The 15,052-nt window shown below is 41.2% G+C and overlaps 1 protein-coding gene across 1 annotated transcript; it reads right to left on the bottom strand.

Annotated features, from left to right (window-relative positions):
• Window positions 1-13,840: 13,840 nt before the first annotated feature.
• CETN1 (centrin 1) lies at window positions 13,841-14,359 on the bottom strand (the record flags this gene model as incomplete). The annotated part of the gene is made up of 1 exon (XM_080821832.1): window positions 13,841-14,359. One exon carries the CDS (start codon window positions 14,357-14,359, stop codon window positions 13,841-13,843), a length of 519 nt encoding a protein of 172 aa, XP_080677958.1.
• Between the last annotated feature and the right edge of the window lie 693 nt (window positions 14,360-15,052).

Raw genomic sequence — 15,052 nt, 5'->3', positions numbered from 1 at the left:
GCTGTTAACAGATTACAAAATTTATGTGTATATTATATGTATTACTTATTTGTATTCTTCTGAGAGGGCTATGTTTCATAGTCTAATAAATCTCAAGTGCCTAACACATTGTGTGTGTGTGTGTGTGTGTGTGTGTGTGTGTGTAAAATGAACAGAATTGCATAGCATACTTACATGGCCAGACTCTGGTCTATTTCTCCTATCTCTAACTGCTTCCTTCCCTATATTTAGTGGCCCAGCAGTCCTAAACTTCTAACAGTTACATGAATACTTCATAGTTTATTTTCTCTTTGTGCTACATTTTGTCCCTTCCAGGTCTTTCTTCCACTTTTTACTTATTCTTCAATGTTCAGATCAAGATGTATTTACTTATTTCCATTCTCAGGACATTCTTGATAAGGCCCTGCTTTCCTATACCATTCTCTATTGTATATACCTCTATTAATATACCTCTATTAATGCACACTCCCTCCTTTATTGCAAGAGTTTACATATCAAACCAGCCAAGGTCTGGAAACAGGAAACAGAAGGTACACTCAGATGAAATCGTAAGAATAATTTTATGAAGGGGACATTTGCAGAAGTGGGCAGAGCTAAGGAAATGGATCACTGGGTACAGGACCTCAGTGAGTGCTAGAACTTTGGAGAAGGGGATTGGAATATAGGGAACAGCCAGAGCAGCCACACCAAAACAATGTCCCCCATTTGCTGAACTCAACCCAAAGCCATGAAGCTCTAGGGTGCCTCCGAGACATAGTTCATAGAGACTGAATTCTGGGGACATAGAGGGAGGCAGAGAAACATAGAGAATGGATCTGGGGAGAGGGTGGCAAACAAAGACCAACCAGCACATATGTTCATCTTCCCAGTAGGTGGATGATTCCTGAGGGCAGGACCGTTTCTCATTCATCATCATATCCCCAGAACCCAGCACAGGGCTTGGTTCAGAGTGATCATTCAGTTAATTCTTGAGGACATAAACTATAACATTAGGGTGTATACTACCTTTAATTGAATATTTGTAGGAAGGTAGGCAGGAAGGCTGGCAAGATAATTACTTTCAATCTTTGACCCATTTTCATTCATTTCCACACAGAATTTAAAAAAGGTTTCTTGATATCCTATCTAACTTAGATGACAATAGTATGAACAGGACAGAATCTACTGTAAGAGTTAATTTTGGTCATCCTACTTTGCTGAGTTCAATCTAATAACCCCCAAGGCAACATAAACCTGGAAATAAAAGTACCCATGTGAGACTATCAGCCTAAGATCCAAAGCATTAGAATTACAAAATATTTCAATTAGTGATGCTTGTCTACTAATTGCACAACATTGTCTCTGGGTCCTGGCTTGAGGAGGCAATGACTAAAAACTTGTTGACCATATAGAGCTAGGCAAGCCAGGTAGGTTTTTGAGACAGGGCGTAATCCAGATACTCTGATGATACACGGGAGGCCATCGGGTAGGGTGACCAGCTGTCCTGGTTTGCTTGGGACTGTCCCAGTTTTAGCACTGAAAACCTTCAGCTTGAGGAACCCTCAGTCCCATGTCAACTGGGACAGTTGGGTACCCTACAATTAGGGTCAATCGAAAAACACAGAGTCTGATCCCTCCTGATAGAATTTCCTTAAGAGGTGTTATTCAAAGATAACTCAAGCTACTGTAGCTCTTTGACAGTTCACTGATGAACTAGTCAAGAGGTCCTAAGAATTAGTCAAGTCCTAAAAACTAGTCAAGAAGTTCTAAGAACGGACGCCTGGGTGGCTCAGTTGGTTGGGCGGCTGCCTTCGGCTCAGGTCATGATCCCGGCGTCCTGGGATCGAGTCCCGCATCGGGCTCCTTGCTCAGCAGGGAGCCTGCTTCTCCCTCTGCCTTTGCCTGTCTCTCTGTCTGCCTGTGCTCACTCTCTCTGACAAATAAATAAATAAAATCTTTAAAAAAAAAAAAAAAAGAAGTTCTAAGAAGATCCCTACACTGCCTGTATTCTCTTAACCTCAAACTTTGCAAAACGGCTTGATCTAATCCGGTCCTCAGGTGTAAAATCATGTATTGTAGCATATTCGTAGAAGTAACAAACCTTTCTTTGCATTGGTTTCCGGGTGTATTTCTAAACACTTTGCCAGCCTTCGCTGTAAACTGCAAGCCCTTGTTCTAGCCATCTGCAGGAGGGATATGCACAGACAGCTCTTGTACCCATGGCCATTTCTGATCTCTGTATCTGCTAAGTGAGGAAATGGTTGGGAACAACTTAACTTTTTGCAGCAAGTCTAGATTGTTCAAACTTTTGGCTGAACTATAGAAACTTGATACGCCATAAAACTGCCTGGTTCTTGAACCAGATAAACTTATTTTATTAGTGAAAACATCATATAGGTACTGATTTATGTATCCTTTATGTAAGTACAGGAAATATTTAGCCAATATATAGTATTTATAACTTATGAGAGATTTTAGAAGAAAAACTGGCAAGTGGATTGCTTTGAATTTTGGTGGGAAAGGCGAATGCTTCTGAAGCAAATAATAATAAAAAAGATCCAACTGCTGAGTACAGTAACAGCATGCAAATGATAACAGGTCAAACAACAGTTTGCTAAGACAAATAGATTAAACCAGTTCCCAAAATCAAGATTTGCCTATGTGATGTGATGTTAAGGGAAATAATTTAGTTAACAGTTATGATTTAAACCATTATTAATTTTTATGATTATGGCAGTCACTGACATTTTTGGTGCTAAAAGGAAATAATTTAAATAATTGGAAAGTCAACTGTTTTGAAAGTTTTAAAAAATTTACTTAAGCTTCTTAAGTCACCATCACCTGAGGGAAAAAACGAGAGCTGCCTTTACTGGCTACACAGTGCCAGGCTCCCTGTTAGACATTTTACATAGAACCTCATTTAATTCTTTCAACCCTATGATATGAGTATCATCCAACCTCATTTACACACAGGGATCACAGAAGTTAAGTAATTTACCCAATGTCACAAAAATCTCTTTGTTCTTTCCACTGCATCATGTAATTGCCTTAGAAATAAAACCAAAATCACTTAAAGACATGTAAAAATACCATTCTAGTAACGATATTATTTTGCTTCTCTCTGTGTAATTTCATTGTATTTTGCTAATTAAAAGTGAAGTTAAATAAGAAACCTGATATAGCATTATAAGATCTATAATGATGCTTTTTGTGTATTGTAGAGGTATTTGTACCTTTAGTGCTTGTTGAATGGTACTTGGTAATTCTACTCATTTTACTAATTTGCTCATATATTTCAATTTCTGAAATAGTTGCCAAAAACCGTTAAAAGGGAACAATGGGCATATTTTTAAAGCTTAATAAATCAAAACAATATGCGCACATGCTAAAGATTAATTTGGGATCATTTACATAAATGGCATTCTGGAAAATAAAAGGAGGTGTTTTTTTTTTTAAGTGCAGAAAAAGGAATGCAACCTATTTCTTACAAGGGCATATGAGTGGATCTCATATTCTCACACATGGCTTTGTTTTCAAATTCTTGAAAGTGCAGAAATTCTTTTAATTTAAAGGTGAGCCCATGGAAAATCTGGAACAGCTGTAGAAAACCATAGAGGAACGCAGTGCCACAGCCACTTTCTCAGCTCGCGACACCACCCCAGGGAGATCTGACCCTCCGCTCACCACTGTTCTAAATTATCAAAGAGAGGCACCTCTGTCCCCATCGCTACAAACAAGATGCTTCCATGGAATTCATTGTCTCATTAACTGATCCTGCCTAAGGGTTATTGAGTACAGAGAGAAACTTGACAACCCTTTGGACGCAAGAGGGACACCATGCTGTCCAAGGAAGAAGCCTCAGGAAGAGTCTAAGTTCAGCTGATTAGAAAGTAAGACTTGGAAAACAGCCATATCTCAAAATGCTATCTGAGGGACACGGCAAAACATACCGCCATGACTTTCTTTGAGGTCACACAAAGTTTAAGTGATTTTTACTATCCCGCATTCCAATGTGTCCTTCTCCATCAATGCATTTCCCATGGTAGTTCATCATTCTATATTTATGACATTTTTATTAGGTAACAGCATCTCATCTCTCTGAGTAATTGTGCCGCTGCATATTTCTGGTCACAGTCACAGTCTGGGACTGAGGGGTTTCATCCATCTTGGGGGAGTTTGAAAATCTTGTTCTCGAACGAGACAGGTAAAAAATGGTCTTATTAGGATTTCTGTTTTCAATGTCCAAAGAAGAGTCCCTGGGGAAGAAAAACAGATAAGAGAGCACTGGTAAGATCTGTACGTTGGAAGTAGGCTAAGCTAGAGTAATCAGCTTAATCTAGCCCGAAATAGTGCACACAGCTCTTTGTCTCATTCTTGTCAGTAACCAGGGCCCATCAGGCACATGGATTGACAACAGGGGGCTCCTCCAGGCTTCCACCAATGCTGAACTCTGCAGAACTGCGCTGAGAGCTCCATGAACTGTCCGAGCATTCATCACACATCCCTGTCACGGTGATTCATTTTCTGCCTGGCTTCCCCTCCCCCCCACACCCCCCACCAATGGTTTTGTAGGGCTGGGCTGTCTCCCTGTGTTCACACTGCTGACTGTTTTGACAAAGACAAGAAATGGGTTGGTATAGCCCAGGAGGTCACCTGAGCTTTGCCGGCAGCCTCTGAAGGAGCCACCGGCATTTCCACGTTCCTGGGCAAGGACAGGAAGTGGCTTTGTTCTGCCGTCCGAGAGGCTGGACATCCATTGAGTTTGTCCTGCCTGATCTTAGAGGGGCTTTTCTGGCCCTCCAGAGAAGTGGGCAGGAGCTGCCAGAAGAGGAATGTGTCCAGCCTAGAGGATATCATCCTTCACCTGTCACTCATATGCGCTCAAGTGCTGCCCTCTGGAGGCATCTACGCCACTGGCCAGAAGTCAGCCCTATTAGTCCCAAGATAATCTCCACCTGGAGTGGGGGAACCCAACAAGCTCGTAGGTTTTCTTTTCAGAGAAGCAGCTGCTACCAAGTCTGAAAGGAGAAGTGGCCATTTAGCCCCAGGTAAATGGCTGTCGTGAAGCAATTGTGGACCCACAGTAGAAGAACATCCAGGTTTCCAAAAGAAGCTAGAAATACAGATTCTTGCCTGAGATTCCTGACTTTTCAAACTTGGCAAACTCACTCAATTGAAAAAAAAACAAAACAGAAAAACATTCTAATGGCAGGACCACGGGTAACGTATACAATGTCGTGTGTAAATTAGAAAATAAAAGCACCCCTCTGGGCAGAGAGAGCAGGACCAAAACCCCAGTGCCAACGTGCCAAGTAAAAAGGTCCCCCTGAGCAGTTGCTCCCTGTGCTGCTGGCTTAACGAGTGAGTCCTGGCCGGGTTTCTGCCTCCCTTGCCTGCTGGCTGGGCGCTCACGGAGGTTCACCCCGCACAGCTGCAGGCAGCTCTCACGCCACTGCCAAGTGGGTTCGTACAAGCCAGATTCTGCCCCTGGGCCTCAGGTTCACAAACTCTGGATGATGGAAGAGGTAGCTAGAGAGCAGGGAAGCCAACAGAAATTGCAACCCTACCCTTTCTAAGGGGCCATAAAACTTAAAAATATTTCCCCCTTCACTGGGTCCCCCAAACCTCCTCTCAGTCATCCTGGCTGGTGAATGTTGGATCAGTAGACACCGGGATTTTAGATGGCATTTTTTTCCAAGGTCAATGCAGTCTGTATGTGAGAAGGATGTCTTTCTTTGTTTACTTTCTCTTTTTTGGTACACTTCATTTATTATTATTATTCTTAATATCTTCCCTTTGTTGGTCTGCTATGTGTCAGAGCACCTTATATAAATTATTTCTTAGTGCATGGAGATCTTCTATTTGGTACCTTCCTCCCCCCTCTATTTCTCAATAAATGCAAGAACAATTCTTTTATAAAGCAAAGAATGTATTTGTGTAATGTATAACTTTGAAAGTCACAGTAACACCAGATGTGCATGTCCCAATGTGTGTTGTTCCTTCAAAATACTGTGTTGCCTTGGTGATTAGAGACTTACTCCAACGATGTCTTCATCAGTCATCACCTTTCCAATGCTTCTCTTTTGGAAGTACCTTCAAAGACAGTTTACATACCATTCCAAGAAATTAGGCTTATCATTTCAGTGGCATCTACTGCTTTAATCCTTAAATGATGATATTCAGCCTTTCCAGACTTTCCAAGTCTGTTATCAGACTTGAGTGCAAGTAACTTGAAGCGATTTCCAAAAATTAATTAACCCCGGTCTCAATGGAATTAGATTTGCTTCTTGAGAATGTTCACAAGAATATGCTGGATGTGGGGCACCTGGGTTGCTCAGTTGGTTAAGCATCTGCCTTCCGCCCAGGTCATGATCTCGGGGTCCTGGGATTGAGCTTCGAGTCAGGGACCCTGCTCGGTGGGAGTCTGTTTCTCCCTCTCCTCCCCACTCATGCTGTCTCTTGCTATTTCTATCTCTCGCTCAAACAAATAAATAAATAAATAACATCTTAAAAGAAAAGAATATGCTGGATGTTTTAAGATTGTCTCCTAAACAGGGGTTTCCAAAACTATTCTGAGCCCAGGAGCACCACTGATTAGGTGTATGACCTTTAAAAGACACACTTTGCATTGGACTGGAAAGGTCCTGAGAAGTTGATTAAACTAAATAAAGAGTTAGGATGGTAGAATCTGTAAGTTTTGAGTTTGGATTCAGGAGCCAGACAGACTGGGTTCAAATCTTCCTTTTGCCTCTTACTAGGTATGTAAACTTGCACAAATTACTTTATCTCTTCAGGTCTCAGTTTCCTCTTTTGTAAAGTGAAGATGATAATTGAATGTGTAGGGGCTCCAAGAACACTGGGTGATATGGAATAAGATGATACAGGTGAGTTAGAAAGTAAAAGGATGGAAAGGGATACATGATGAAAACATTAATGAAAAGAAGCAGAAGTGCTGTATTTGTATCACGTAACTTAGACTTCAGAACAAATAAAATTACCAGAGACTGAGAGAAATATGAAATAATAATAAAAGAGCCATTCCACCAAGAAGTCATAGGAATCCTACATGTCTGCGTAACCAAACAACAGAGATGGAAAATATGTGAAGCAAATACTAATAGAACTGAAAGGAGAAATATACAAATCCCTGATTAAAACTGGAAACATCAATATCCCTCTCTCAACAAATGATAGAATAGACAGAAAATCATCAGTGTTATAGAAAGACTCATCATCACCAACAACCAAGAGAAGCTAATCATCATTTATATAATAGGCATGCTAAGGATGCTAAAAAAAAAAGTGGACAATATGAAGGAATGCTGTGCATGTAGGCAGAGAAATGGAAACTCTAGGAAAGAACTGAAAAGAAAGTCCCAGACCTGTACCCCTGAAACAAATAATACATTATATGTTAAAAAAACAAAAACAAAACTATGGTCCCTCCTCATCCACATTTCTAAATAAATGCAGCAACTTAACCAAAAGAAAGAAAGAAAGAAAGAAATGAATAAACAAACAAATAAATAAATAAGAAATAAAAAACACTGGAACAGAAATGAAGAATGCCTTTCCTGGGTGCATTAACAGACTGGATGTAGCCAAGGAAAGAATGAGTAAGTTCGAAGATATGTCAATAGAAACTTCCAAAACTGAGAAATACAGAGGAAAAAAAAAATGAGAAAGAACAGAATGTGTAAGAATTATGGAACAATTACAGAAGGTATAACATACATATAAAGGGAATGCCAGGAAAAAGAGAGATAGGAGGGGCACCCGGGTGGTTCAGTTGGTTAAGTGTCTTTGGCTCAGGTCATGATTCCAGGGTCCTGGGATTGAGCTCCACATTGAGCCCTGCATTGAACCCGCATTTCATTGGGCTCCCTGCTCAGTGAGGAGTCGGTTTATCCTTCTCTCTCCCTCTGCCCTTCCCCCAGCTCATGCTCCCTGGAGTGCATGCACTTTCTCCGTGTGTGTGTGTCTCTCTCTCTCGAATAAATAAATAAATAAAATCCTTAAAAAAAGAGAAAAGAAAAGAAGAAATATTGGAAGTAATAATGGCTGAGAATTTTCCAAAATTAATGACAGATACAAACCATAGATCCAGGAAGCCCAGACAACACCAAAAATCTGCATCTAATTATCACATTCAAACTGCAGAAAATCAAAGACAAAGAGAAATTCCTGAAAGAAGCCAGAGGGGTGGAAAACATCTTACATGTACAGAAATAAGGATAAGATTTTCACTGACTTCTCTTCAGAAAGCATGCAAGAAAGTGGAGTGAATTATTTAAAGTGTTGAAAAAACACTAATTTAGATTTCTGGATTCAGTGAAACCATCCTTCAAAAGTAGAAAAGAAATAAAGACTCTCTCAGACAAGCAAAATGGAAGGAATTATCAGACCTGTCACCAATATACCTGTCTTGCAAGAAAAAGTTCTTCAAGAGAAAAGGAAAATGATTTAGGTCAAAAACTCAGATCTACATAAAGAAAAGAGGAGAGTTAGAAGAAGAATAAATGATGGTAAATAAAATATTTTATTTTTCTTATGTTAATTGATCAAAACAATGACAGCAACAATGTATTGAGTGATTGTAGTGTATAGATAAGTGAAACGTTAAGGATAACAAATGTTATAAGGTAAGAGAAGGATGAGTTGGGAATAAAGTATTTGCACTATCTGTGAAGCAGTATAGCATTGTTTGAAAATGGTCTTGAATTTGTCCTAAGTGTATATATTGTAGAGTCTAGGGTAATCACTAAATTTAAAAAATGAGTATAATTGATACACAGAGAAGATAAAATGGAATCATAAAATTCTCAAAACCAATAAGGCAGAAAAAAGGGAAGAAAAAGAATGAACAAATGAACAGGGACAGTGTATAGAAAACAGTAACAAATACAGGAGATACTAATCCAACTAAACCAATAAGCACTTCCATTTTCTGTAGGAAGTGATCAGAATATCTGTGGACTCACAGAGTGGTAAGCAACCAGTTCACCGATTTTTCAGTACCCTGAAAAAGGAAACGTCAGGACTAAATATCACTCAGCTATCAGAGAGTGTCAATCATAGAAGAGACACCAACCAACCAAGAAGGCGGGATGACTTGGTCCTTTGACATCAGTCTGCCTCTGACCTGGCTGCCTGAGTGCTGGCACAACAGGCACATGAATGGAATAGTCATTGTGGCAGAGACAGAAATTATGCACAAGCCCAACAGCATAGCTGCTGACAAATGCAGAACAGCACTGCTCTCAAGGAGATCAGTTGGCCTCTTAATGTCAAGTAGCCTAATTGGATCCCTTCTACTCTGGAAAGACCAGGGACTCATCTTGACTGGACCAGACACATACTTTGGTCATGAGCTTGTCTTTGCTTACAGAGCTTCAACCGACACCATATCTGGGTGTTTATTCCACTGACACAGGATCCCACATAATATTACATTGGACCAAGGGACCCATTCCACAGGAAAGGAGGTGCGGTGACCAGTGATGATAATCAGCACTGCAGGAGTAGGCATATAGCTACAGAATCTAATGATCCAGAATCTAGAGGTTGAAAGCTTCTACAAATTTTATTTCTGGTAAAGAGAAAAAGAAATCCTGTTGAAGATGCTTTTTGAGGTGTCAGCTTGAATGTCGTAACTAAGAAGATAGGGTACCACCCTCCAGGATGCAGCTTATGCTCTAAATAAATTACACATTTTATGCTGTGGTATCTCTCAAGCAGAACCCGTGGGTCCAATAAACCAAGGGCGGAAGTAGTTTTCACCTTAATTCCCACTCATTTGCTTTTAATTTGTGCTTCTCATCCCCCAAACCTTGGATAATGTGTATTTAAACATCTTGGTTTCAAGACGGGGACTGCTCCCACCGGAGGGCACAGTAACAAAGATATCAATTTTTTGTGTGCCCCCCCCAGTCATGGTGGGTTCCTCATGCTCAGAGAGCAACAGTCAAGTAAAGGACTCGCCATCCATAAGTAAGGAATCCCGGTCATCAGGAGGAGGTGAAGCTGTGGGAAGAATATGGAAAGAGGATGTCTGGCACCCAGATAATACACTTAGTGCCCTTTCACTAATTTTTCAAGGGTAAAGGGATAAGTGCAGCAGCCACAGCCTGACAAGGGCCTGGTGACTGGAGACTCAGACTTCTTAAAAAGGAAGATCTGGGTCATTCTACTCAATAAGTTACCTACATCAACAGAGGTGTTGAGGATGAGGGGAATCTAGATTGGATAGTGGAGGGAACTAAGTATTATTTGTGGCATAGAGATCAGCTTCTGCAGCTGGGGCTGTAGATTGTCCCTCTAATCTTCCTTTTGTAAGATTCTCCCATGAAGAGAGCTCCATCTGACTCTTGAATTTATTTCTCCCAGAACTTAGACAAAGCTAGTGGATCTAAGTGGTGTAAGGGGTAGACTGCTGTGCAAGCTGTGGGGCACTGCCTGCATCTCCCCTCTGGCCTTGCACTTCATAACTGCAGTCCTCATTCCTCGAGGTGCTGAGAGGATTGACAGCTAATGGTTTGCAACTGCAACTGAGTTCTCCCTCCCAGGTGTTACCCTTGGCCAAGGAAGGCCACCTTGCTCAAGGTCATACCACTTTCCTGGGAAAGTGACTGTCAATCAGTGAAAAGTTTGAAAGGCCCAAATTCCTTGTCCGAATTTGAGACAGCTTGGCAGGGTCATCCTCACTCCAGAACTCCTTGTGGGATCAGCTGAGTCCTTTGTTGTGACTGAACCACACAGCTCACCTCCCTTTGCCCAGTCCTGGTTTCTTCCCTTCTCCATAAATACGATCTGGAGAACACACTTGAATAAACTTGAATAAACTTCTTGCACATAAACCTCAGACTCAGAGTCTACTTACCATGAAAATCAACCTACACCAATCAAAAGAGTTGGAATTATTCCTTCCAATATCTTCTTAAACATAACTAAGATGTCTTTAAGGGAAAACAACAAAAACCTTTTACTGTTCTCTGCTTATTTGGAGCATTCACTCTCTTGATATGTTTTTTAAAGAATGAGGGTTGGGAGGGTCTGAGGCAGAGGGAGAGAGAATCCTCAAGCAGACTCCCCAGTGAGCAAGGAACCCGATGTGGAACTTGATCCCAGGGCCCAGAGATCACCACCCGAACCAAAATCAAGAGTCAGATGCTTAACCAACTGAGCCACCCAGGTGCCCCACTTTCTTGATATTATTACAACCTTAATACAGTCATATTTTCATCCTTGGCTCTAAGCTCTGCTTTTCATGTTACATTTGTTATTAGAAAGCAAGGGCTTATCAATGAGGTCTCGACACAGTTCATATAGATTTCTTTGGTCTGCTTCCTGCTCCTTTATTGGGGTCATTTGTAATAGCCCAGTGGAAATTACTTTTTTTAGTTCTTTCCAAGCTTTACAGCTATGTTTCCTCATCTGCAGAAAGGTATCTGTAAGTTTTCTTTGAATTTCTTGTGTTTTACTTTTGTAAAGACTAGGCCATATGTAAAGAGTAAGACTGAGCCAGACATATATGATTAACTTCTCTTAAAATTCAAATTCAAGGGTGGCTCTGTCAGTCAAGCAGCTGCCTTCAGCTCAGGTCATGATCCCAGAGTCCTGGGATTAATCCCCGCATCACATAGGGCTCCCTGCTTAGTGAGAAGTTTGCTCCTCCCTCTCCCTCTGCCTGCCACTCCTCCCTGCTTGTGTGCTCACTCTTGTCAAAAAAAAAAAAAAATCTTAAAAAAAAAAAATTCAAATTCAAATGCCACTTTGGTCCTGTTCTCATCATCCCCCTTTCTCCTTTACCCTCCATCCTCTAAAGTATGAGTCAATTGAGAAGCAAGATAATAGTTTATTGTGAAGTTCTTCCTTAGCAGTAAATGGGATTCAGAAATATTCTGGAGCTCCCTTCCCTTGTGTGGGATTGTGCCCTCAGGGCAACCCTTTATGTACTGGGCTACAGCCTCCACAGTTGACCCCAGGGCATTTGGGCAGCCTGACTGCTGGGCTTCAGCCCAGGTTCCTGGTTTTCACTTCTGTCCTCTGCTGGGACAGGAGCCGAGACTGAAACTAGGCCAGGTGGCTGAGGCTCTGACCCTTTTTCTTAGTTTCTGCCAACTTTGTTTCTGGTATTTCTACCTTGATCCATATGTAGATCCTTGGACCAAGATTCTGGTCAACAGGATGCCAGGAAGTCTTGCTTCCCAGAATGCCATACTCCTCCCCCTGCCTTCAGAGCAGGCCCTTCAGATTGATGTGGGCCCAAATTGCACCTGTATCCCCTATAGCTGAACTTGAATCCACACCCAGACCCTGAACCTGAACTGTTAGCATTTGCAGCCTGGGTGAGTTCCTCTGCCCTGTGCCAGCCACCTCAGCAAAATTCTTTCTCACAACAAATGTCCACATAACCATCACTTCAGCTAGTACTACTGCTTTGACAAATTAGTCCCTGTTAATGAGAATTAAGCTCAGAGTAGTAGTTTCCCTGATTATATCCACCACCTTCTGAAGGGTACAATTGCTGGCAAAGCAAGTGAAAAATTTTCCAGAATTTCAACATTTATCTTAATGGGACTTTGTATGAAGATTTAATTTACATTCAGTTATGACCAAAATATCTTGCCTGTTTAATAGTTTTGTTGCCTATTATCAAAACGTTAACCTAGGTTGTATCTTAGCAGATTATATTATCTTCTCACAATCATATTATTTAAATTCTCTCTAATGTCAGGTTTATAGACACTCAAAAGGGCTAGATTTCTTATTTCAAAACAAGAAAGGCTTAATTTAGAACAGAAAACAAGTAGTATTAACACATACACACACCACAGTGAAATAGTGTCCTGGGATTATAAAATAGAGAACCACTTACATGCCAAATGCTCTGGCATCAACTATACACCAGAGGGGGAAAATCAAATCAAGAACTAAGATGTTCTAAGAATTAGCATGTAGACACTGGCGTGTAATGTAAAGCAGTAATGAAGGGAGGGATATAATACAGTGTAACTAAAATGCTAACTGATCTTTCCAAGGACAGATAAGTAGCTTAAAATATCTTCTATTTTTACTAAACGAAGATCTTAAATTTGTAAGATATTTACTCAAAATCACTAGTTAGCTTAACTTCTTATGCAAATGATGCTTTGCTTGGGCCAATATTAAATTAAATTTTATTTTATAGCCCTGATATACATCTGGCCTTGGATAATACACAGTAGATAATTTATACACAAAGGAAGAGTCATTTGTATATGAGGAAGTCAAAGAATAGACAAAACTGCATAATTTACCAACACCCAACTGCAAGCTTATACTGTAGAAGAGCACCTTTCCTGAGCCTAGTAAGTGGCTGCACTGTTCTTCTTCAAACCAATATTTAGTTAAATGAAAAGTAATGGTTAGAATGACATGCTGGCCAATTCCACCTCATCATGCTAAAAGAATGGCTCGAATTCAAGGAATAATATGTGAAGCAAGATAATATAAGGCCACCAAAGAAGTAACAAGGGAATCGCATGGCTCTTTGTCCCAAGAAGCCAACCTACCTTCCTTCAGCTCAATGGCTGTCCACCAAAGCAGGGCAGAAGGTGAGCGAGGGGACTGAAGCCTCACGGCTCTTTATTCAACCTAAAGTATTCCAGGTCTGATTGCGAGAATTAGAAACCAAAACACTCACACTAAAAAGCATCTTTAAAATTCTATAATTGAGCCGGAGATTTGGAAATAGAAGTATCTAAAGAAATTGGGGGTAAGAGGATAGCGCTGTCCTCTAACTCAAGGTTCCACAAAACAGAATCAGAGAACCCAGCAAGCCATTTGACTTCTCTACACATGCTTGCAGAAGAAAGTGACTTTAATACAAGTTGGTCTTTTTCATGATCCGAAGAAATTCTTCCTCGTTCACTTCACCATCTCCATCCCGATCGGCTTCGTCTATCATTTCCTGCAGCTCCTCGTCGGTGAGGTTTTCCCCTAACTCGTTGGCCACGCGCTTTAGGTTTTTGAAAGAGATCTTTCCAGTTTCATCGTCGTCAAAGAGCCTGAAAGCCTTCAGGATTTCTTCTTTGGTGTCTTTCTCGGCCATCTTCTGAGTCATCACGGCCAAAAAGTCATTGAAGCTGATTTTCCCTGTGCCTTCTTTGTCTACTTCGGAGATCATCTTCTTCATCTCTTCCTTCCTGGGTTCAAAGCCCAGCGCTCTCATGGCCACCTTCAGCTCCTTCACGTCGATGGTCCCACTTCCGTCGGCATCGAAGAGGTCAAATGCTTCGCGAACTTCTTGCTTCTGATCTTCAGTGAGTTCAGGCTTAGGACCCACCTTTCTTTTCTGGCTGGTAGAGGCCACATTTGACTTCTTGTAGCTGGAAGCCATCTTCTTTCGGCGGTTGTTACCTTTAACGGCGCCACTGCAGTCACTGCGCTTGCGCAGGGGTGACACCCCACCCCCCACCCCCACCCCGGAGCGCAGGCGCGGGGCCTCTTCCCATTCATTCCCAAAGCTTTCCCTCATGTTCTCCCAGCGAGTTGTGGCTCGGTAAACCGGCCAGTTCTGCGGGTTCTTATTACGTTCTAATCCACCGTTTCCTCGATTGTCATCCAGTTTCCATGAACTGAGACATGGGACGGCAAGAAGTGACTGCAGCCACAGTTGTCTTCCATAATGCATTCTAACTTGCTGTGCTATCCGGGCCATTTGCCAGCACCCAGAAGACGAAGTTTGTAGGGTTATTTGGAAGTCCTTCTTCTGTCTTTTTCTATGTAAATTAAAACAAACAAACAAGCAAAAACAAACAAACAAACAAACAAAAACCTTCGTGGAATTGAGGAAACAAAACAAAATTAAAAGCCCCCTCTTAGTCCGAGGTCACATAAGGCGAAATTTAGGATAATCAAGATGGAGCTTGTCCCTGGGCATTAAATGCAGGGAAGAAGGAGAGAGAATATTAAGTCACAGCATGTGCTCAACTTGACATAAATGGAAAACAGATAAAATGGAAAAAGTTATATATAATATTTGTAGAAGTTTCTCTCCTGACATTACCCTCAATAATAATAAAACTTCACT

Source organism: Martes martes (assembly GCF_963455335.1).
Source record: "Martes martes genome assembly, chromosome: 13".
Classification (NCBI taxonomy): domain Eukaryota; kingdom Metazoa; phylum Chordata; class Mammalia; order Carnivora; family Mustelidae; genus Martes; species Martes martes.
This window is presented reverse-complemented; position numbering and strand designations above follow the sequence as displayed.